Below are 26,175 nucleotides of genomic sequence, written 5' to 3'. Positions count from 1 at the left end.
CACCATGTGGTGCCATCAACTCAGTGAATGACAGTCCCCCACCCTACTCCTCCTCACAGAAATCTAACCAGAATTAACTTTATACCAGACAGCCTGTGAAACGCTCTAAAACATATCACAGTTAGGCCAAAAGAGCAAATACTGATCAACACAAAAATACTAAAATAAATTTAGGACCTTTATTGTATCGTAACTGAATAATGTAAATAGAAAGAACCTGAAAAACTTGATGGAAACGGAAGCATTGACTGTGGATGACAAGTATGTCCCTGTAATGATCACAGAAGAAACAGAATATCCTACAGTCAAATGAAAATTCGACTTAAGCAGCAAAGGTGGTCTGCAGAGACTTTTATGGACGTGAATGATTAGGCTTAAATCAGAAAGAACACAATTAGCATAGCCATGCAACTAAAGTCTTAGAAATACAAAAGCAGCCCAAACCCAAACTCACAGAATGAAAAGAAATAACAAACAGAAAAAATAGTTAAAATATAATTTAAAAAAATAAGAAAGATTAGCAAACCCTTAGCCAAAGTAGGAAGAGAAGTCAAATATTAGAGAATGGGGTACATCACCACAGATATAAATGAAATGTAAAGATCATTAAAGAATATTTTGAAAACTAATATTTTAATAAACCAGAAACTCCAAAAGGAAAGGATAAACCTCTGGGTACAAATGGCCTACCAGCACTGACCAGACAGCAGCACACTGACGTGCACTGAGGACCACTCTAGATGCCCAGGAAATGATAAGTGGTTTGAGAAAACGTGGTATAAATAAATATTAATCAAGTAAGTATCTACTGTCACAGGACTAGTCCTCAAGTTGACCACACAGGGATTTGGGTGTCAGTCATTACAACGGATGTCCTTATGAGGAAAAGTGTGCTCTTACCTGTCATGTGGAAGACTTCATTCATCAGAGCTTCATTTACTGTTGAAGAGCTGACATTTCCCACGTGAGACCAACTCTGATATATGGCTTGCAGCAGGACTGTCTGTGCTCTCGTGGCCTGAACTGTGAGATTTGGAAGCTCAAAAATGCCCTCGGTTACAACGGTCTGAGATCCTTGGTTCCTATACGTGGAAGTAAAAGGAAAAATGATGCAAATAAGGAAGTAAACAGTGTCTGCACAGCATACTAGAAGGATTGTGCTGCAAAGGGGCAAAAGGTTGAAGTTCACATGGTTTGAATGTGTGGTATGCATGTGTGCACACACTCATGTGTATGTTCATGTATGTGTACATGTGCATGGAGAGTGAAGATGGTGTCTTCCTCAATTACTCTATACCTTACTCTCTGAGGCAGACCCACTGAGTCTAGAGTGGCAGGTACCAAGGATCCTCCTATCTTAGCCCCATCCCCATCCCACTCCCACCAGGGAAGCTGGTATTGCACGGACTCATCACCATACCCAGAACTCAGAACCTCATGCGCAGAAGGCACTACACTGTGAAATTGTTAAAATGCTAAATTTTGCTTTAAAGGGAAGAAAAGAATCCCCTGCAGCATCCGAGCAGCATAGCTTCAAGTGAACGTTGCCCTCTAAGAAAGATAAGACCCCACAGCAGTGGGGAGATGAGCACTACACTTCTATGGGTGTGCCGGGTAAGGAAACAGACAGCTACGCATAAAGACAGCCACCGCAAGTCCCCACAACTCTTTACCAAAGAATTCTACCTCAACTTACCCTACCATCTACAATCCTGGGCATGCACTACAGGAATAACCTAGAAGATAAATGCACACTGCACAAAAGATGCGTTATACCAAATGAGTAAAACTGCACTGATCAGAACAGTGAGTAAGCAAATCAGACACAATTCAAAAAACAGTATTTAATTCTAACATGCATCATCTTTGAAATCTTTTCTTTTCCCTTTCCTGACAATTTCAAGATGGACAGCTGCTTCTCAACTACTTTTTCAAATCTCCATCTGCATTCCTGAACAAATAAAAATTCTACAAGTACTAGCACCAATACAGAACACAAACACTGGGACATGGACATGAACCTAGACTCAATGTTTCCATCCTGACTCAGCACTGGGCACTGGAGCGAAAACTGTGATCCTAAAAGAACCTCATTCCTGTAAGCTGAAATTACAGGGGGCCACTCAGGACAAGTGGGACTTGTTTATCTCACACTAAATTTAGCTACTTTATACAGTACTTTAAATTTCAAACCATCAGATACTGTAAAAAATGGTTCCCAATGGATTACATTGGTATAAATAAAAACATATCCATAAGCTAATTTTAAAAGATTTAATTATTCTGCATTTAGATATTTCCCAGGGTTAAAGAGTAATTCTCTTCTTGAGATTTATTATCAAAGAAAATACATCTTGCACATTATTATTCAATAGTAAACAGGTAATTTTGCCATATACACATGACACTTTGAGGGTTTTGTTTTTCAGTAATACCACTCACAAAAGTATAGTCTGTTACACCGCTTTTTCTTATTTTTACTAAACTAAGCAAACTTATGATTTGGCAACACACAGTAGCTAAGACTCTCCTGCTGTTGAGGATGTAACAATGTCAACAGAGAAGGCCTTTCTTTCTTCTGCCAACCTTGGATTCTGTTCTCCAGTTGCAGGCTGGGTAAGTAACATACACCATGTTTGTTCTATGCATTTCATCAAGTCTTCACATTATACTATCTTTGCTTCAAAAAAAAGTTTAAAGATCAATAGATTTTACAACTTAAACCAACTTTGGGGACTCATTAAAATGTCGGTGAAAATGCACAATAAAAGTGTGACTTTTCCTTGTGATTTACACCACTGCACATTTATTTAAAACAAGCTCAATATAAGATAACAATAAAATATCCAACAAACTCTAGACTTGTCTTAAAATATCATCCAGTTGCATTTTAATAGTTATACTGGTCGTTTATTTGGCAAATTTCTTGTACTCATATTCAGAAATCTTGGTCTGAATATATGTTCTTTTTACAGAATAAGTCTAAAAACTATCAATCCAAACATTACTCTCTAGGGAAAAATAAATCCTAGTGTAGCTAGTGGAATAAACAACTCATTAAAATTCAACTTGGACGAACTCCAGGATAAATTGAAGGAAATAGAAACAAGTAGATCTTAATTGCATAGTAGCAGATACTTTAAATAAATATACCCTAATTACAAGTAATTTTAAAAAGTATATTCACCATTTCCTGGCAAATCACAATACGGAGGCAATAAAATTTCTCCGTCAACATAAGATTTCTGTTTTTTAATTTTTGTTTTAATTAAATACATTAAAAAGAAAATTCAAAAATGTGGATCTTACTACTGGATGCAAAGAAATAAAGCAATCTACTCAACTTCCTACAGATACCATAAAATGCCAACCATATGCACACCTCAGGAACACACTTTATAGCAACTGAAAAGGGTATTTCAGCAAAAGCTGGATCTAAAGAATCACACAGTTCCCAAATGCAAAGCTTGACAATTTAAAGCAGTTTCCAGAATGTATTTTTGTTATTGCTCATATCCTGTACAATAAAATAAGATTAGGTCATTTTTTCCAAAATAAAGTTAATACAAAATCATACTAACTTATGAGACCAGTTAAAACATGGAAAACTGAGGGTACACACACTCAATGCTTACTTCACTGACATAACACTTTATACAAAGTTGGTAGGTTAAGTGGGAGTACTCTCTGCTCCCAACCCACTCCCCAACACAGAAAGCCACTTCCAAAACGAGCACACACAGGACTGCCTCAGCTCTCTGTGGGAGACTATAGGTAAGAATCATTGTGGCCAGTTTTCTGAGGGGGACTTCAAAGACATTTGAAACTTAAACTAATTTGAAAAAAAATTTTGTTCCTTGCTCTTAACAGCTGAACAATCTTTCTAGCCCTAGCTTGTCTTCTTTAAATAAGAATTTGAGCACAAACCTGCTTTTTTCCCTTAGCTTCAATTTTTAGAGTGTTTTTTTTAAAACTAAATTACTTTTTTAGTAAACATTAACTGAAAATAAGTTATAGTTGGGATTTAGAACATTTAGGAAGAAACCAGTCATAATTAAAAACTAGTTAAATTCTTAATTTTCTTCTTTTTCATCTTTTCTTGGTTATTTTATTTACTTACTTTTCAAACGTTATCCCTCTTCCCAGTTTCTGTCCCTTCCTCTCTTCCCCTTGCCTCTGTGAGGGTGCTCCTGCCTTAGTGGCCTAGCCTGGGTCATCAGGCCTCCACAGGACCAAGGGGCTTCCCTCCCATTGATGCCAGACAATGCCATCCTCTGCTACATATGCGCTGGAGCCCTGGGTCCCTCCACGTGTGCTCTGGTTGGTGGTTTTGTCCCTGGGAGCTCTGGGGGTCTGCTTGGTTGGTGGTTTTGTTCTTCCTGTGAAGCTGCAAGTGTAAGTCCAGTGCCATGGGACTTAGCAGAGGTCTGCATTCAGATTCACAAATAACACAAGTAGTCACCTCTGCACATCTGTCTTCTCGGGAAAGGAAGACTTCTGATACAGTCATTAATTTTCACGAGTTTTAAATGCCAGTCTTCACAAGGTAAGCACACACACTGTTCCCATGACAAAAGACTGCTTCTGAAGTGAAGGAAGCGCACTGCCACAGAAGACATTCTCCCATGTCTGTGACACAGCAACTATAACAAGACCCGAAAACCTGCCATCCAGTTCTGCGTTTAGACCATTGAACGTAGTGGGTGTCACTGTGGTCATCAGAACTTACTAAAATAGCAAATCTCCAAACACAAGTTCTCTATTTGACTTAGAGAGCTGAATAAATTTTACTTCATTTCCCAAGGTGACAAATTTTCAGTAGAATCCCATCAACCCTAGGTGATCCTGTGTGCGATGGGAAAGCTAATTTTCATTAAGGGAAGCATAGGTTGACTTCCTAGATCTATAGAAATATCTTTCCCATCTACCCTTGGCGTCTGCAGGCTGCGGTCTTTGTGCCAAGTGGTAAACAGCATTGTGTTGTGTGGACAGACCACGTTTTGTTTGTCCTTCAGCAGTAAATGAACATTTGGACTTGGTTCCGTTTACAGCAGGAACTGTAAACACATTACAAGAGGAAGCTCTTGTGTTGTCCACAGATTGACAAGAAGAGATTTGTCTTATACTTTCCCACTTACACATTACTAACAAACTACACAACTTACACTTTTTATGGTGATGTTTATCTACGTTAAGATTATTTTAATGTAAGTCTATTATGAATCTTTAAAATTATACAACGTAATAGTTTAAAACTACTTTATTAGCATATATTATCAAAATAACAGTTTTCCAAATGGCAGGTCTTTAAATCCTTTGAATTGGTTGATTTTTTTCCTCCTCCCTCAGACTTCCTCATCTGTGCCTTCTCTGCTCCGTTTGTACCTTTCCGCTCTGAATTATCCCTCTCCACAGAGTGAGCCTTGTCTTGTCTTGTCTTTTCTCCTTTCCTTTCCTTTCCTATATGGCCTGGCGCAGCACATCTAACGGGTGGAATGTGCTCGTTCCTTAATGACAGGACGCAGTGCCTGCAGTGTCCTCGGTTAGCAGTGGCCTAGCGCCCACGGGTGCTCAGACGCACCGCCCACGTGCTTGAATGTGTGGTACCGCACCACGTAGTGTTGACAAGACCGCAGAGCACATATGCATTCTACCTCGAGTGTAGTTCACTCAGAAGTAGGCTGGCACCGAGTAACGGTTGGCACTGTAACGCACGATTGATGTGTGACATCTGAGCTACAAAATGAGACCCTGTCTCAAAAGAAGACAAAAGCAAAACAAACAAACCCTCTTAATTAAAAGAGTGAGTGCTCTATACTGACAGAGGACAAACATCCAGCCTGGAGCGAGTCACAGCCAACAACCTGAGGGCCTGACACTGCACAGGCGCTCCTTACACTTCTGCTTCAGTGGGTAGGCCAGGATAACAACAACGTAAAATAGCAGAAAAGAAAGGGGGGAAGGTGACCGTTTATATCATGAAATTAACAGTTGTTTGGGTTGTTGGGTTTTTATTTTTTCCTTTTTTCAGTATCTCAGTACACTACCTACTCTTGTCTCTCATCCCTCTGGAAAAGGAAATGAGATTCTTACTCATTCTACACTGGCCAAAGGTCACTAGTTTCCACTCCCATTCCTTGAGGACACAGCAAGAGGGTCTCGCCTGTGAATGAAGTGGCCCCCATCATATCAGAAAGCAGCCAGTGCCTCCTCATTTCCCTAGAAATGTGAGGTAATAAATTCCAATAACTCATCAGACATCCAGTTAGTGTACTTCATTATAAAAGCCTGGACAATTTCAAACATCAGCTTCATGAGAACTTAAGTCTTGGAAGAAAGAAATCAAAAAAGATCTCAGAAGATGGAAATGGAAAGATTTCCTATGCTCATGGATTAGCAGGATCAACATAGTAAAAATATCCATCTTGCCAAAAGCAATCTACAGATTCAATGCAATCCCCAACAAAATTCCAACTCAAATCTTCATAGAGTTAGAAAGAGCAATTTGCAAATTCATTTGGAATAACAAAAAACCCAGGATAGCAAAAACTATTCTCAACAATAAAGAAACTTTGGAGAAATCACCATCTTTGATCTCAAGCTGTTTACAAAGCAATCATGATTAAATACTGTATGGTATTGGTACAGAGACAGGCATGTAGATCAATGGAATAGAAGTGAAGACCCAGAAATGAACCCACACACCTATGGTCATTTATTTGATCTTTGACAAAGAAGCTAAAACCACCCAGTGGGAAAAAAGACAGCATTTTCATCAAATGGTGCTGGTTCAACTGACGGTCAGCATGTAGAAGAATGCAAATTGACCCATTTTTATCACTTTGTACAAAGCTCAAGACAAAGTGGATCAAGGACCTCCACAGAAAACCAGATACACTCAAATCAACAGAAAAGAAAGTGGGGAAGAGCCTTGAACACATGGGCAATGGGGAAATTTTCCTGAACAGAATACCAGTGGCTTATGCTCGAAGATCAAGAATTGACAAAGGGGACCTCATGAAATTGCAAAGCTTCTGTAAGGCAAAGGACACTGTCACTAGGACAAAATGGCAACTAACAGATTAGGAAAAGATCTTTACCAATCCTACATCCAATAGAGGGTGAATATCCAATATATACAAAAAAAACTCAAGAAGTTAGACTCCAAAGAATCAAGTAATCCTATTTAAAAATTGGGGACAGAGCTAAACAGAAAACTCTCAGCTAAGGAATACTGAATGGCTGAGAAGCTCCTAAAGAAATGTTCAACATCACTAGTCATCAGGGAAATGCAAATCAAAACAACAGTCACACCAGTCAACATGGCTAAGATCAAAAACTCATGTGACAGCAGATGCTGGAGGATGTGGAGAAAGAGGAGCACTTCTTTTGAATATTGCAGAAGAGGAGAGAACTCATTGCAAATTTGTAGATAATTGGGGATTCCTTACACAACACATGAAGAACATGTAGACTCAAGAATTTTTAATCTTAATCTTAAAAAGACAAAACACCTGAAAAAACATTTCTCTTCAGAACATAAAAATGAACAATTAAGCCCATGAAAGACTCTCATCATAAAACATCATAATAACTCAAATTTAAAAACACAATGTATCACCTCATATATTAATAGAGTAGCTACTATCAAAACCAAAATATTCTTATAAAAACAGGGGGTGGCAAATAACACCTCCCCCAGGTAGCACTACTTGCTCCCACAATGAACCTCAACACTGCTACCTAATCCTCTGAGCCGTCCACAGACTCTTGAGTCTCTACAGGGAGAAGCTGTTGTAGGCTCCATGCACCTCACCCTAGCTGTGCCGGGACTGCATCTGATTCCTTAGTCACATAGCAACACTCAGAGTGGTGTCTACACTGAACCTCAAGCATTCAGCTCATCTGAAGCCTGAGAGCTGAAGTAATAACAGAGACCTGACCTACCCAGCAACTCAACAAAGGTGGCATACAGAACCAAACAAAGTAGTAATAATCAATAATCACTGATGGGGATTTAACTCCAGAAACTTAAGAGTCTATCACAGAAACATCTGTGATGAGAATAATCACGATGAGAAGCCCCCACAGTCATGCTCCATGAGAAAGGCAACAAGAACGCACAGACAATCATTTCTAACTGGCAATTTTAAATATGCTTAAGAAACTCACAAGATATGTTTCAATGCCAGAATGAAGACGGTGAAAATATAGTCGAATGAACTAAGAAAAATAATTAGTTATAAGAATAGAGTTTAATAAAGAAACAGATGGGGGTGCAAAGGAAGTGGCTGGACAGACAGGGCTACACTGAGAAACCCTGTCTCAAAAGAAGAAACAATCAAAGATACAAGGAAATGAAGGTAGGGAGCAAAGGAGAGAGGGGTGGAGGGACGAAGGGAGGCGAAGAAAAAGAAGAATTTCTCCTGAAGAATATCCAAGCTGAAATCAACCTTGAATTTAAAAACTTAGTAAATCAAATAAAAACCTTCAACTGAGGGTTGGAGAGATGGCTCAGTGGCTAAGAGCTCTGAAGGCCCTGAGTTCAATATAAATAGCCAGTGGGAAACTTCACCACTAGAATGGATCAAGTGGGAGCAGATTTCATGCTGGAACACAGGACAAGGGAACTGGATCACTCTGTCAAAGAAAATTATAAATGAAAATGAAGAAAACATGCAGAAAATCTTGTGAAGTATAAAAGACCACAGAGAATAAACTCAGGACAAAAACATAGAAAATATTTTCAACAAAGCCATGGGCAAAAAAGTTTCTCAAAATAATAGAAAAGGATACAAGAGAAATACAGAACAGCAAATTAACAGGACCAAAAAGACCAATTCTCCAAGTCATTCCATGGTCAAAACATTGAACTTACAAAAGACACTAAAAGCTGCGTGAAAGAAAGGTGAAGTCCATAGGGAAGACCCATCAAAGTCACAACTGGCCTGAAAGGCATGAACCTGTGTCCCTGTGCTCTGAGCACAGACACTAGCCCAGTCTCCATATCTGGCACATGATCAGTCATGATCAAAGGAGAAAACCTGGGACACTGGGAAGGACTACTTCCAACTGGAAAAGGGATATTTATACCTAAGAGGTAAACAGAAAAAACAAACAAATGCAACCAATTTTAGTTCAGTAATTAAACAAAGAAAAACTAAGAACACAAATACCACAAAATTAACAAGATAACAGGAATTAATATACATCTTTCAATAATGACCTTCAACACTAATGTTGCCTCCCCAATTAAAGACAGAGTAATAGACTGAATTTAAAAAACAGCAATAACTTTCCTGCTTCTAAGAAACACAGCTCACTATTAAAGATAAGACAGAATATTAATAACAAAACAGCAATGATTCATGCTTGCATTCAAAATTGTGAGCTCTCAACTTCCTGTTCCTGCGGCCATGCTTCCTGCTCTGCTCTCAACTTCCTGTTCCTGCGGCCATGCTTCCTGTTCTGCTCTCAACTTCCTGTTCCTGTGGCCATGCTTCCTGTTCTGCTCCTCAGTGACATACTGTTTGTTACACCTCCAGATAAACACTCCCAACCTTGCATGTCCTTGGTCAGGACAATTTGCCACATCAACACTCACAACCATAAATTTCTTGGGTGTGCTGCCTGTCATGGCAACAGAAAAGTAACCAATGTGACTAATATCAGAGTGGGCTGCTGCTACGAAGACCTGCCCATGTTGGTTTTTAGATGAATAGCAAAGACTTTCAAACTGTGAGCAGGAGAAGGTAATTGGACATTACCATCCTAGTAGATGTCTGAAAAGCAGCATCCGGAGAGCAATAAAGACTTTGGAGTTTGCATGAGTTTTCAGAGGCAAAGACTATTCATTAGCAATTAGGCCAGAGGCTATTCTTGTGAAATTAAGCAGAGTCTGGCAGCCTTCTGTCCTTGCCCTAAGAACCTGCCTGATACTAAATTCCTAGATAACATAATGTTAAATCTGTGGAATGATTGTTATTAATAATGCTTACTCAAGCCTACAGTGAAAAAAAAAAAAAAAAAACCACGAATTGGGCATAGAGAAATACAAATGTTCGGGTTAAAGAAAAAGAGCACTAAGGATCTTAATTCTACATCCGAAAGTTCTAGAAGAGGTGCTGTAATTACAGAGATTAGCACCATTAGAGAAGGTTCTGGTCTGCACTGAAAGAAAAGGAGGGTGCCCTCGGGATCATGAGCTACCCAAAGGTGGCGGTTGACTTTGACATTCGTCTACACAGTACTACAATTAGAGGCGTGAGGGATGAAAGGGTCATGATTTTTTTGTAAATAAAAAAAAAAAAAAGAACTGTATTTACTTAGAAGCATTCAGAATGTCAACAAAAAAGCCAAATTTTTATTTTTTTGCAATTACAGAGTTCAGTTAATAGAGCAATTATCTTCATATAAGCTGTATCGGAGACAACTGCAGATGAAAACACAAACATAAGAAAAACAAACAAAACCAACCACTGTCCCATATATAACTAATTTGTGCTGTGCACCAACAAGAACCTGCTTTAAATTTCCATGCCAATTTACAGCCCCCAGACTGTACCAGGCAAGGTTAGTGCCTACTGAAAATACCACCAGGACAGGGCTATCTAAAGACACATTGGGTAGTGTGTTAACTATACAAAAAAAGACACCGTACAGTTTAAAATCAAATCTTAAGCAGCCTTACATTTCAATTTTTTTCTTTAAAAGGAGTGAGTTGTGTACAGGGGAGTTAAATGCTTTATAAACAAAAAAACAAAACAAAAAAAAACTGCACTAGAACCAACTCATTCATCATCTTCTTCATCCTCTTCATCCTCCTCCTCATCTTTCTCTTCCTTCTTTTTCTTGCTCTTTTCAGCCTTGATCACCCCCTTTTTCTCTGCATCAGGTTTTCCTTTAGCTCTGTAGGCAGCAATGTTCTCGTACTTCTCCTTCAGCATGGCAGCCTTCTCCTCACAGGGCTGCTTGTCATCCGCGGCAGTGTTGTTCCACATCTCCCCTTGTTTCTTTTCGACATCACCAATGGATAAGCCAGGATGCTCGCCTTTGACTTTTGGACGGTACTCAGAACAGAACAAGAAGAAGGCCGAAGGAGGCCTCTTGGGTGCATTGGGGTCCTTGAACTTTTGTTTTTGGTCTCCCCTTTTGGGGAGATGTAGGTTTTCATTTCTCTTTCATATGAGCCTTGTCAGCCTTTGCCATATCTTCAAATTTCCCCTTTTCTTTAGCAGACATGGTCTTCCACCTCTCTGAGCACTTCCTGGAGAACTCTGAGAAGTTGCCAGAAGCATCCGGGTGCTTCTTGTGCTCTTCCCGGCAGGTTTGCACAAAGAGTGCATATGAGGACATTTGCCTCTCGGCTTCTTAGGATCTCCTTTGCCCATGTTTAGTTGATTTTCCTCCGCGAGGCACAGAGTCGCCCAGTGCCCACCGGACTCTCGCTTGCCCCGGCGCTGTCTCTGTGGAGCTCAATGTACTGCAATGGCTGTGAGAGCGGGAGCCAGAGCATGAACTCTCCATCCACAATTCCAGGAGTGTGCTGCAGGAGATTCCCTGTGTGAAGGGTCTGAGGGGGCAGAATCAAACTGTAAAAGTGAAGCCTGGGTTTCACTTGAATCCCTGAGATATTGGAGACACCAGTCATACGACATCTTTCCAGGAGCACTGAATATAGGGGGTAGAGGGACACGGCCCAAGAGAGATGGGCTGGGAGAGGGGAGAAGGAGGGGAGAGAGGGGGATGTTGCAGGAAGCAAAGCTCAAGGGCAGAAGCATCTAAGCCCGTTAACACGGGTCTTGTGGCTAAAGGACTTGGTGTTTGTTCTGTTGGGTTCAATCTTGTGCTGGTCCAGCATTTCCCATGATTCCTTCCCTCGTTTGGGAGTAGTAATGCATATTCTGTCATAATACGTTAGACGTATGCAATTCAACTTTTCAGTTTAGAGAAGATTACAGTTTAGAGAGTGCCTTGGGTCTCAGAAGAGACTTTGGGCTTTTAACACAGTTAAGACTGTGAAAGGCCAGGGCTTTTTTAAACTGACCTAAATGTACTGTGCATTATGGTATGGCTTTGAGATGAACACTACCGTGCCACTTGGAGTTTACTGTCTGCATTCCGTCTGTGTTTGAAGACGTGAAATGTCAGCTTCTGGATCCTGCCAGCATGCCTGCCACCTACTACTATGCCTTCAAGCTTCGATAGGCTCAGCCCTCTAGAACCATAAACCAAACCAACTCCTCCATACAAAAGTAAATAACAATGATAATAGTAATTTTTTTAAATATTCAAACAGTGGCTCAGATGACTGTGGATCAAAAGTGTGGTAGAGACTCAGAAATCAGATAGCACCTACAATCATATCAATGCTGATAAATTAGTTCCTTTTCCCTTGGCTCTATCCAAATACCTAACAAAAATAAATGTAAACAATGGTTACTCTTAAAGTCCAGTAGGATATAGCTAATTGGGAGGGGGGACAGGCAGCAGTGCTGCGGACTTAGAAAACAGAAAGCAATGGATACTCTTGCTTTCCCACTTTCTGCTTTCTATTCAGCCCAGGACCTCAGCCCATCAAATAATAACAACCACATTTAGAACGGGTCTTCCAACATCAACTAACATAACCTAAGTAATTCTTCACAGACACTCTGACAGATCTGTTTGTGTGTGATTCTAAATAACCCCAGCAAGCTGACAATCAAGATTAACCATTGAAGCAGAAGACTAACCACAGATGTATTAAAGCAGGATTAGAATAGCTACATACTATCTAATTAATCCTAGCAGACATTAGGTTTATTGTCTGTCCTACTATAACTAATACATAGCCTCTAGAGTTCAATTTACTTAATTTCATTAATTTTAAAGCAAAAATCAAAGCAGAAAACATGAAAATATGAAATCTGATAATACTTCAAGAATTCTTGTGTGCCCATTATGAGAATAAGAAAACCATTTTAATGACCTTGAATTTTAATTTCATACAAACAAATATCATCTTACTTCCTAAGTTATTTAAAAATGTTATATTCACATTTTAAAGTATACTACCCACTTTCAGGTCCTTCTTTTAATAATCTGTTTAAAAGCTACCTGCAAGCTCACCATGGCTCCCACCTACGTGACTTTTATCCTCCTGTCATTGCATATAATCTCATCTTGTATAAGAGTTGAGTGTCGCTAAGTGTCTGAAAGCAGCATGTCCAAATATCTAGATGGCTGAGGATTAAAACTGATACTACCAAAGAGATTACGCTGCCCCATTATGCACTGGCCACTCTTTAATAACCCTGAAATACCCTCCTAATTTACAAACAGTAACCACAATTTTCAAATAATTGAAAAGGCTACTATTAAATATTACTGACCACTGAGTCTTCTGTCTGAACTGACAAAACTTCTCATTTTTTCTGAGACAAGAGAACTGCATATTATATTGATACAAACTACTGAGATTTATAAGGTTTTAACATTTATATTTCAAAACTATGAAATACAAAATAAAAAGTAAAATAGTCCAAAATATTTTAAAAGAAGTGAACTTTAAGTGAAAAATTAATTTTTAATGTTACTTAGTCACATAATTTTGGAGATATTAATTTACCTGATGAAAGCTTCATACAGAATTCACAATTCAATTTAGAAATGACTTTACAGAATAAGTACAAACTGCTTTGCTCACTTACGTAAACTCTACTTTAACTGATAACTCAGAAATGTCTCTAATCCATTACAAAGGATTCTTTGAAAGCATAGGATGTTCTTTCTGCTGTTTAAAGAATTACAGCCTGCGTCACACAGCTATGGAAGGGACGGTGGGACAGAAATGGGCTGAGGAGTAAGGGGCTGTGTTCCCAGGCAATCATCTACAGTGAGTGCTCGGCCTAGGGCTCAGCCCCTGTGCTCATCGAGAGCCAAGTGTGCAGCGTGTGACTTGCCTTCCTTACTGGTTTGCTGACGCCCACCTGCACTTTCCTTAGCAGTATCAGAGTGCACTAGTACCTTCAAGTTAGAGCTGTTAAAGAAGGGAACGGAAGAAACCCAGTACGTATGAAGAAAAGCACTATAAAGAAACCATTTCAAAGCCACCTATCTTTGTAAAGAACAGAAAAACATCTTAAAAATTATGGAGAGTAGTCTTATTTGGAAAAATGCAAAACATAAGCAAATAAACATAATTTTGTCTTTGAATGAATTCAAATGTAAATTAGAATATTTTCCTTCATGTGCCTGTGAACACACTTTACATAAATTTCACAATATGTATATTAAGATCTACATATATCTTACTTTTCTCAATTTTTTTTTTTTTTTTTTGTTAATCATGGACATTTTAGCCTTCCTGTGCTATTTAGCCTATTGCCCTTGAATTTAAGCAATCCTTCCTGGAAACATGGAGACTCATAAAACTCAGGAAGTAAATAAAACTTACAGGCCAAGCAGCTGATCTCACAAGATGCACAAGTCAGACATCCCAGAGCAGTTTCACAGGCAGTCTCGGCTGTCCTCTGCTCCATCAAGATGCCCAGTAAACGCCCTGCTTTACAGAGCTACGGAAGGGTGGAGCCTTCCCTTTAGCCTGCCATCAGTGTCCTATCAAGTAAATAAATGTTTACTCACGTTTCCCCAGTTCAAGGTAACAAAGAAAAGTTTCCTAACAGGGGCCAACGAAGACAAAGAGGAGTTGGATGGGTTGGTTACATGTATTTATGTAGCCTTTGAGGGCTGGGACATGAACTAGGGCTAATCTGTTCAAGGGAGAAATGTAGGAAGAAGAAACTCATATGTTACAGAGTAATAAGCCCTTGTTCTACTGACAATTCACTACGCAACATGGGGTAACTGGAGTACGCACGAACACCTTAGAAACAGAGCAATTGATATATTTCCTCCGTTAAACAAAGGCTGCCCAGCATGAGGCGGCATGAAGTTGGCAGTCTCTGCCTGGGTACTCGTATGAGCCGGAGGGAAGACTTGGCTATTGCAGGCTGAGGTCTGCATTCATACCAACGCCTAGAAGACCTCAGAGAAAGGACAAGCATTACTGAGAAAACGGGATGTGGGAGAGAGAACGTTTGCTGCCCAGTTCATGAAGCCAAACAGAATGTGTTCACCAGAGAATTACAAAGAGGTTGACTCACTAGGGATGTCGGGACCACTGTGAAGCTTCAGAGCCTGCTGCTCCCCACGGCAGGATGTGACCCCGAGGTAGGAGAGCTAATGGTAGACCTAAGTAAATCAGACCCAGACAGTGGGTTGCATGTTAAACGGTCCCGTGTGCTCCTGGGTTTGAGCACCTGCCTCCATCCTAGTGGCACAGTTGGCAAAGGCTGTGAAGCTTTAAGAGGTGGAGCTGTGCTGGAAGAAGTGGGCCATTGGGGGTGGGGTGAGGGGCTGAGCTTTCTAGTCCAGCCTCTGCTTCCTGACTCGAGGGTGTGACGTGGCTGGCAGTCCTCGGCTGGGACCAGGCTTTCCCAACAGAACGGATTACCCAGATTCAAAGAATAAACCAAATAAACCCTTCCACTTAAGGGTTTTCACCAGCTATTGGCTCAGCAGCAAGTAACTAATTATAAACTGTGTTTCTAAATATTAACGAAATCAAGTGTTGAGAAAAGGACAAGGCAGACAAATAGGCTCGGAAGGCAAAGGCAGCAAGATTTGGAAAGTCAACTACAGGGGCGTGTCTCTGGCTGCTCACATCTCTCCAGCAAATGTCAACAAAGAAGGCTATCTTATGGACGAGTTAAATATTCCATTGTGATTTTTGAAGGAAATAAAATAAAATAATCGAGCTTATAGTTTTCTGAAGCACTGAGTAAAATTGATTCCAACATCTGAACTCAAAAAAAAAAAAAAAATCCTGGTTCTTGTGGTTGTTTTCATGAGACAAGGTCTCACTGTTCACTATGTGGACCAGGCTGGTCTCAAATCAAAGATATCCACCTGCCTCCTGAGTGCCACCGGATCAGAATATAGACACACACACACATATGTATGTGTATATATAGATACACATATATGTGTGTGTGTATGTATGTATACACGTGTATATGTGTATGTATGTATACACATGTGTATATATATATGTGTGTGTATGTATACACATGTATATATGCATGTGTATGTATGTGTGTATTTCTGCACGTGCATATGTGTGTGTATGTATATACATGTATATGTGAGTATGTATGTATACACGTGTGTATATATGTGTGTGTATATGTATGTATATACATGAAGTTAAATGACATATCAAGAAATGGCATTTACAAATAGAAACCTGCCAAGAAACACTAAAAGAAACTGTAAAATCATTTCTTTTTACAGAATTCATTCCAAGACTTCATCATAATACGTCTTTTTATAAATTCTCTGGATCAATGGGCAAATTTCTGTAAAAAGATGAATAATATCCTTACTAATTTCACTTTCAAATTATTTCAAATTACTAAAGAAATACAGTATTTTTAAAAGATACCTGTATCTGTTTTTCTGGAAGTTACTTTGAATAAGTCTACTTAAATAATAAACTAAGGACAAGTATATCATTTAAATATAATATTGCTAATTATGATACATTGAAATACATGTTTTTGGGCAGGAGAGATGGCTCAGTGGTTAGAGCACTGACTGCTCTCCCAGGCCCTGAGTTCAATTCCCAGCAACCACATGGTGGCTCACAACCATCTGTAATGGGATCTGATGCCCTCTACTGATGTGTCAGTGTACTTATATATCTTAAATAAATAAATCTTTTTTTAAAAAGTTTTTAAATATAACAATATTTCACTAGAAGATAATTTTACATAAACATATTTCTTTAGTTTAAACTTAATTCTGCAACATATTTTAAAACACTTACATTTAACTAGCAATAAGTAGAAAGTATGACCTTTCCTTCTAAAGACCTTACCATAAGGAAATAGGGCCTTCAAATAGAATGAGCTACCCTGATAAGCGGCACAGGGCACTGACCACACCTTCCCTCCCCCATATGCTGCGGGTTGTGAAAGGAAGCACCACCCACTGCACTTCTTCCACAGATCTGCCAGGCTCCCAGGAGAAAAGCCTCTTGCAGTCCCTGGTACTCTCTAGGCGTGTAGCCCGTGCCCCAAATAGGAAGTTAGCTATTACCCACCTTCCATCCGTCCTACTCCAGAAGACACTGGGACCTGTCACTTTACTGAGAATGGCAGTAGTAAGGAGGTGAGGTAGTCCACAGACCTGCGTTCAATCCCCAGTCCCATAGAACCACAGGTGTCTCCAAACCTCCATACATGTGCAATGGCACATGAATGCACATACACACATGCACACACACAAAACTAATAGCTGTAATATTTTAATTTTTATGTTTAAAAAATTGAGGTTTTAATTTCTTAGGTCTCAATAAGAATATAATTTCAATTGTTTTTCTAACATTTTTATATAAAACTAGCACATAGGCATATGCTAGACATTTTTTTAATTTTTTCCATCCAGAAATTATAAAATGAGAATGAACCTAAATCACAGTTAAGACGTTACTTCTTACCAGAGAGCAGGGAGTTTCAGAAGCTTCCCATAGAGGGCAGTGCTGAAAGAGGGAACAATGGGTGCAGGTGAACAGTGCGTCCCACTGTGATCCAAACACGTCAGTCCTGCCTGAAAACCAAACACCTGCAACACAGAACAGCCAAGGCTCAGCGAGCGAGCGAGGGTGACGCGCCGCTGCGTCTGCTCACTTCCACAGGAAGCTCCTGGGAAGCGTGTTGCTCTTCGACAACATGAAGTTTAAAGTATTGAAATTTAGGTTACCACAAAGAGATCTAAAATTATTGTCTTAAGTATATTATAAATATATAACTGAGGATTTTCAAGCCATCAATGAATCAGCTGAAAGCGGAGCTCTACTTTAGTGTGTGTCATGAAGTCCCTCACAGGAAACCTGGTGCTCTCTTGGACTAAGGAGGCTACTGAGAGGACTCGTCAGGTCCCAGGGACTCACCGCACCGCGGCGCTGCACAGGAAGCCCAGCTAGTGGAGCTCTCCGTTGTCCTCTCAGCACCACGCACACGGCAGGCTTGGTAAAGCACCTTCACCCAGTGAGCCTTTCAACTGACCCTGTAACCATTTCTAAATACAGCCTTTTCAAGTTGGGGATGGAAGGACCAGGGAGATACATTGACTCACAAGCATAAAGATCTGAGTTTGGTCCCTTGTAGTGACAATTCTGGAGTTTTATTTTCTTTAAAAAGCACAGAAATGTTTTAAGAATGATTCTGCTTTAACCGCAGGTGTGTGATATGAGGCTTCTTCAGATTTTCCACGCCAGCTATGATTGGCCTCATGCTCCAGCAGAGACATAATTTTGCCAGGTGCAGATAGTTTCTGTGATTGTGTGACATCTGGAATTCTGGGGACTTTTCTATAAATGCTAGGGTTCCAACACAAAGGATGGGTTTCTGGTTGGGTTGTCAGTTGGCTGTTGCTGGTTGCAACTGGTCACAGTTTATTATGTAGTTGTACACAAAAAAGAAACAAAGAAGAAAAATTATGTATCCTGACAGTGAAGATGAAATTTGCTCCAAGAAACTCTATGCCCGTAATCAGCAGGAAGTAGGTAAGGACTACACATTCCCTCTCTGACCCTGATTTTATTCAGGGGTCTCTTCCCTTTCCTCTCTGTCTGTTTTTCTTCTTATCTAATGTTAATGAAAGAGTAGGAAAAAAAAAGGTAGAGAAGGGGGAAGAAAGAAGAACCCACAAAGTAGCTAAAGTCAGTTACAGTCTGTAGCATCCGTGTTTAAAAGCCAGTCAGTGACACATGCCCACACCCTCCGCCAGGGGCTCACGGTCAGCAGACAGTGCCCACAGTCCAGAAACCACGTGGAGAGTGACAAAAGACAGCTGGTGTCAACCTCAGCTTCACAGCCACATGGACAAGTGTGTACGCACGTGCATACGTGTACACGTGCCTGCACATGGACTCACTGAAACTAATGTGACTCCAACAAGAGACAGATGACGAAAAGCCTGTGTGAAGCCTCCTTATGAAGCACTAGGCCTACGTTAACGGTTCAAGTCGATCCTGAGCGTTTCAAAAACCCATAGTAAACACTTCTTCACACTGCTCCAAAACTCACTGTGGGTGATACTTTTAGATCTTCACAACTGTCAAATCACCATTGCCAAACATTAAGCTACTAATTTCTAGAAATCAAAAAAAAAATTTTAAACATTTTAATTATACTAGAGTAGTGACTAAATCTTATTTAATCTGCCTTCTGAAATATCGATTCACTAAAACGACAACCTTAAACCCAAAATAACTCACTTGATATTTCTTACGTGAACAGACACTAACAGGAAACTTCTTCCCTACCTTCAGGTAGCAGTGGACATAGCAGTAATGAAGAAGATTGTCAGAAGGCTGAGTGAGGCTGCTGACGACATGGGCCAACTGTTCAGCATACATTGGGACAGAATGTTCCAGGTTAATTTTATCCACCGATATCTGAATGGATGGCAAAGGCCGAAGTGACTGGAAGTTTGTGGCATTCGTGACGTTACTTGCGTTCTGGAAAGCAATGGTATCAGTTTTACACCCTGACAGAACAATGGCTGATCTCCATACCTCCCTCTACACCAACTTCAGACCCTCAGATTCCACAGTGAGGAACCCAGCCAGAACCTGTTAGAATGCTCGGGAAATAACCAAATACGGTGTCTTCTAGGTAACCCAAGTATGCCTCAGCTTTTAGAGGATGCATTTCTTTAAAAATTACTCTTGTTCCTTTAGCAAACGATTTTTATTTCTCAATCAGTAGCATTATCACTCCATGGTTTCTTAATCAGTCAAAAAACCCCTCAGAGGACTGTGCCAAATATTGTAAAAGACATAATATAATTAAGTATACAGAAAATGAAAACATGATCCAAAACGTATTTACCAAGAGTACTGTGTTAAAGGCACAGAAGTCCCACATATGACAGGGTTTGTAGGTGGCAGTGTCACATGAACCTGAGTTCCCAAACTGGCACCACACCTAGAAACTGTCTCCTAATTGGTAAGCACCCCCCTTTCCAAGAGCCGGCTGTCAGAACATCCCGGCCCTGACTCTGCCTTGAGGCAGCCTGTCTTACAAGTGTTCTCTCATCCAAGCCTCACTGTTTCCATTATCAGAAAGCTGAAGCTATTTTCAGTTCACTTTCTACATGACTTTACTTTGCATTCCTGTGAAGACAGCATACAACGCACCACACATCAATCTGAAGTGTGAAGCATGACACCTGCCGGTGTGAACAACTCCAGACTCTGGTCCCTTCCCAGGCAAGACAGGACGCTGCAGGAAAGGAGCATTCCCACTTCAATGATCGAAGCGCTCTGTAACGTCGTATGATGGAATCGTACAGATTCCTCCCTTCGCCCTAACATCTGCAGCAAGTGGCTATGATCTTCACTCTTGAAACAGACGTGTGTAACACTCTGGAGTACAACTTATTTCTGATAATACTCGTCTCTGTGTTTTCCTTTCTTTAGCTTTTAGTTTTAGTTCTGGCTGTCCTGGAACTTGCTACGTAAACCAGGCTGACTTCGAACTCTCCAAGTCATGCCTGCCTCTGCACCTGCCTCCCAAGTGCCAGGATTAAAGGCATGCAACCAGCATGCTCAGCACAAGTTCTAATATTTTTTACCTTCCATTTTTTCTTTGAAGTCGGTTAGTAGGTTAAAGTCCACATGTAAAAATGGCAATGTCTTAATAATCTCCAAGAATTTACTGCCAAAAGCTGTTCTCAGTTTAGTCCTTGGCTTTTCATTCATTTTTAAATTATGAATTTTGTGATATGCCCAGCTCTAAGTCCCCCAAGTCTCTGCCTATTCCACTCAGCTTTCTTGTTGCTTGAGTGGTTTCTCAGTACAAATTGGGTGTTCATTCAACCTTTATTCCTTTGTACAGAACATATTTCTTCTTTGGCTTTTGTTTTAAAAGGTTATTTTAAGCTTTTCTTTCATGCATATGAGTGTTTTGCCTCCATGTCTATCTATCTGCGAATAGATGTGTGTCTGGTACCTATAGAAGACAGAAAGAAGAAGGCACTGGATCCCCCGCGATTGGAGTTACAAATGTGCTAAGCTGCCATGTGGGAAACTAATCCTGTCTCTTCTACAAGACTATCAAGTGCCCCAAAGCACTAAGCCAGCTCTCCAGACTGCCCATTGCTCTTTGAAACTTATCGAGGTGTGTTTTTGGTGATATACTTTTAGATGTTACATAGTTTTGAGTGCTCCTTCCTTCAGTTAGTAATTTTTTTCCTACTGTGCCTCTCACATTTGCTTGTTTTTGAGATATTCTCTAATCATGGGTTTGTTCCTCAACCATATAAATTTTCAAAGGGAAATTTGCTAGCAAGGCAATGCTACTCAGAGTGTAGTTCAAATCACCATGAAATTCTATTCAAATTCTTTGCAAACACCTAAGCTGCCCTTGTGCCATGTAAATCCTTAGTATCAGAGAACAGCATTGAGAGGGAAAAGCAGAAATCTCACTGTGAACATGGGGTTGGTGTCAACAACTAGAATTAAGGCCCATGAAGTAAATTAAATACTTGCTTATAAGAGTAACCTGTCTTCTTCGCTAAGTACAAATATTAGCATACACATATGAAAGCAACCCAATTCTGGTTCTGAATAGGAACAAGATGATTGGTTTAGATCACTGGCTTCTCTCATTACAGTCAGACTTAGAACTTTCTAAGTCCACTAGTGGGATAAGCTGGGACCTATGTGGCAGTGTAGAATACTCCCATGCTTCACCACACACGGTGTGAGTCAGCTGGCCCTTTGACTGTATTGTCATCATGAAGGACAGCTCTGCCTTTGTTGTGTGTTAGGAATAATGGGCAGGGGACCTGATGCAGCAGCGAAGGGCAGGAGGTCAATCCCTGGGACCCATAATCCCATGAGAACCGAGTCCCACAGGTTGTCCTCTGACCTCCGGAAGGCTGTGTGTGCGCACAGAGAGAGGGAAGGGGAGAAAAGAAGGTGGGAGATAAATGTAATATTTGAAGAAAAATAACATTAATTCAACAGAGCTTCTGATTTCTTAACCACTAAATTTACAACTACTTCAAAAATATCAACCAAAGATGTGAAGCAACCACGTGAGGTAATGCAGCAATATCTGGTCTCGCTGCCAGAGCCACGTGCTTCAACATTTCTTCATACGGTCTTGGCTTACTTTATTAAAGTTTTATTAATATTACCTTTTAAAAATCAGGAACTATAGTTATATTGAGTTTACTCCATCAGGGGAGATACATAAACTGATACACCTTAATTTAATAACCAAATTACCATGCACCACTGAAAGCATATTACTGAACAAGAAATATACCTTTCCTCCCATGATGACAGGAAGCAATCGATCAAGTAAATTGAATTCTGCCATGAAAATTGTGCAAGTACATTTGAGCAGAGTAACACTTGTATGACGAGTGGGAACGTACTCCTCCAAAGAAGCCACTTCCTCGGGATTCAGTACTGTTTCCTTTTCATCCTCACTTTCTAAAGTGAAAATGACGAAAATTCAGTAAAGAATATTATAAATAAGTTAATCTTCTTAACTAACTAAAACTGAATTAACACATTCCCCAAATTTTAAGGATAATTCCTCAACAATGAAGCAGGCATAAATTACTCTAGATTTAAATGCAAGCTACTGGATAATATAAATGTGTAAATCTTTGCTGCATAGAAAACAAGTATTTTTTTAATATATCTTTTCAAAAATTTCTAATTTCCCTATAAGAGTAGCAATTTTCTGCACACTAATATATCACTAAAATTAAATGCATAAAGACAAGACACAAACTAGAAAAAACAACTTACCACAAACGCACAGATCAAGACTGGAAAACTGGCTCAGCAGTTAGGAACATTTCCTGCTCTTCAAGAGCACCAAAATTTGGTTCTCAGCACCCTTCAGGGCTCACAACCACAACCTCCTGTAAATACCGTTACCGTGGATCTGACTTCTGGTGTCTGTGGGCACCCTAGACACGTAACAGACATGCATACATACAGGCATGCTCATCCACTGAAAAGCCAAGTGATAATGAAAGTGGGGGCTGAAGCTGCACTGTGAGCCACAGGTGAGTCCTTAGCCATACCCTAACTTCTCTCACGAGGCTACTTACTGTTTCTATAGTTATTTCATTCCAGTGAGAGAAATTTGTTTTTAAAAATCATAGTAATTATCTTTATAGTGTGTGTTAAGATCAGTTGTTCCTAAGTTTCCTCGACTGCTACATGAACATGTCCAAGTTACATTTCACAAATGCACCGGAAGTGCTACTTGAGAACACGGCAGTGAGACAGAAAATCCTACACACACGTGGAAACTGAACAACTTGGTCAGGGATGAAATGAAGAAAGAAATTAGGGGCTGGAGAAATGGCTCAACGAGTTAAAAACATTGACTGTTCTTCCAAAGGTCCTGAGTTCAATTCCCAGCAACCATATGGTGGCTCACAACCATCTGTAATTGGATCTGATGCCCTCTTCTGCTGTGTCCGAGGACAGCTACAGTGTGCTCATAACATAAAAAGGAATAAATAAACATGTTTGTTTTAAAAAAAAAAAAAGAAAAGAAAGAAATTAAAGACTTCCTGAAATGTAATAAAAAGGTTGACACATTAAACCCAAATTTATGGGACACAGTGAAAGCTAAGAGGAAAATTCGTAGCACTCAGTAAGTGCCCAGGTAAAGAAACTGGAGAGATCTTACACACACAACTTACCAGCTCACCTGAGAGCTCTACAACAGAAAGAAGCAAACACACCCAAGAGGAGTAGACGGCAGGAAATACTCAAACTCAGGGCTGAAATCAACCAAATAGAAACAAAGAGAACAATTCAAAGGATCAACAAAATCCAAAGCTGGTTCTAGACAGAATCAACAAGATACATAAACCCCTAGAAAAACTAAAGGCCCCAGAGGCAGTATCCAAATTCAAAGAATCAGAAAGGAAAAGGGAGACGTAACAACAGAAACTGAGGAAATTAAAAAAAAAAAAAAAAAAAAAAAAAATCATCAGATCCTACTATGAAAGCCTATATTCAACAAAACTGGAAATCTAGATGAAATGGAGGATTTCTAGACAGATACCACACACCAAAGTTAAATTCGTATCAGGTAAACTATCTAAATAGGCCCATATCCCAAAAGAAAATAGAGGAAGTCATTAAAAACCTCCCAACCAAAAAAAGCCCAGGGATGGATGGATGTAGTTCAGAATTCTACCAGATTCTCAAAGAAGACCTGATACCAATATTCCTCAAACTATTGTTACGTAATTCATTCTATGAAGCTACATTACTCTGATACATAAACCATACAAGGACCCAAACAAAAAAGAGAACTTCAGTCCAATCTCACTTATGAATATGAATGCAAAAATACACAATAAAATTCTTGCTAACCTAATCTAAGAACACATCAAAACCATCATTCACCACAATCAAGTAGGCTTCATCCCGGGGATGCAAGGTTGGTTCATTATATGAAAATGCATTAACATAATCAACTATATAAACAAACTCAAAAAATAATCACATGATCATCTCCTTGGACGACAGAAAAAGCATTTGACAACATTTAACAGCCCTTCGTGTTAAAAGTATTGGAGAGATCAGGAATCCAAGGTTCATACCTAAACATAATAAAAAGAATTTACAGCAAAACAATAGCCATTATCAAATTAAATGGAGAGATACTTGAAGCAATCCCGTTAAAATCAGTGAAAAGACAAGGAAGCCCACTCTCCCCATATCTATTAAGTATAGTACTCCAAGTGCTGCGTAGAGCAATAAGACAACAAAAGGAGATCAAGAGATACAAACTGGCGAAGAAGAAATAAAGGTCTCACTATTTGCAGATGATGTGATAGCATACATGAGCAACCCTAAAATTCTGCCAGAGAACTTCTCCAGCTGATTAACAACTTCAGTAAAGTGGCCAGATATAAAATTAACTCAAATCAGTAGCCTTCCTTTCTACAAATGATTAACAGGTTGAAAAAGAAGTTAGGGAAGCAACTCCCTTCCCAATAGTCACAAATGATATAAAGTATCTTGGGGTGACACTAACCAAACAATCTGTACAACAATAACTTCAAGTCTCTCAAGAAAAAAATCCTAGAAGATCTCAGAAAATAGAGACCTCCCATGCTCATGGACTGGCAGAATTAACATAGTAAAAATGGCCACCTTCCAAAGGCAATCTACAGATTCAAAGCAATCTCCACCAAAATTCCAACTCAATTCTTCATGGAGTTAGAAAGAGCAATTTGCATATTCATTTCAACAATAAAAGAACTTCTGGGAAATCACCATCTCTGACCTTAAATTAAGCTCTACTACAGAGCAGGAGTGATTAAAAACTGCATGATAATGGTGCAGAGACTGACAGGTTGATCAACAGAATACAATTTAAGACCCAGAAATAAAACCACATACTTACACATACTTAATCTTTGGCAAAGAAGCAAAAAATATACAATGGCAAAAAGAAAGCATCTTCAGCAAATGGTGCTGGTCTAACTGGCTGTCTATATGTAGAAAAATGAAAATAGACCCATATTTGTCACCTTGCACAGAGGTCAAGTCCAAGTGGATCAAGGACCTCAACATAAAACCAGATACATTGAATCTAACAGAAGAGAAAGTGGGAAAGAGCCTACAACTCATTGGCACAGGGGGAAATTTCCTAAACAGAACACCCATTGGCTTATGCTCTGAGATCAAAAATCAACAAATGGGACCTCATAAAATTGCAAAGCTTCTGTAAGGCAAAGGACATTGTCAATAGGAAAAAACAGCAACCAAGAGAATGGGAAAAGATTTTTGCCAATCCTACATCTGATAGAGGGCTAATATCCAATATATACAAAGAACTCAAGAAGTTAGGTTCCAGAGAATCAAATAACCCTATTAGAAATGGGGGACAGAGCTAAACAAAAAATTCTCAACTGAGGAATATCGAATGGCTGAGAAGCACCTAAAGATATGTTCAAGATCCCTAGTCATCAGGGAAATGCAAATCAAAACAACCCTCAGATTCCACCTCACACCAGTCAGAATGGCTAAGATCAATAACTCAGATGACAGCAGATGCTGGCGAGGAT

The 26,175-nt window shown here is 39.7% G+C and overlaps 1 protein-coding gene across 1 annotated transcript in view; it reads right to left on the bottom strand.

The window, feature by feature from the left end:
* VPS13B (vacuolar protein sorting 13 homolog B) overlaps positions 1-26,175 on the bottom strand; it is a 425,975-nt gene that overhangs the window by 353,338 nt on the left and 46,462 nt on the right. Inside the window, exons 14-17 of the mRNA XM_080909429.1 lie at positions 22,386-22,555; positions 19,373-19,567; positions 17,543-17,667; positions 901-1,082 (exon numbers count right to left, since the gene is read on the bottom strand). Coding sequence (XP_080765555.1) covers positions 901-1,082; positions 17,543-17,667; positions 19,373-19,567; positions 22,386-22,555 — 672 coding nt within the window. The remainder of the gene's footprint in view (positions 1-900; positions 1,083-17,542; positions 17,668-19,372; positions 19,568-22,385; positions 22,556-26,175) is intronic.

This window comes from Micromys minutus (assembly GCF_963924665.1).
Source record: "Micromys minutus genome assembly, chromosome: 33".
NCBI lineage: Eukaryota > Metazoa > Chordata > Mammalia > Rodentia > Muridae > Micromys > Micromys minutus.
This window is presented reverse-complemented; position numbering and strand designations above follow the sequence as displayed.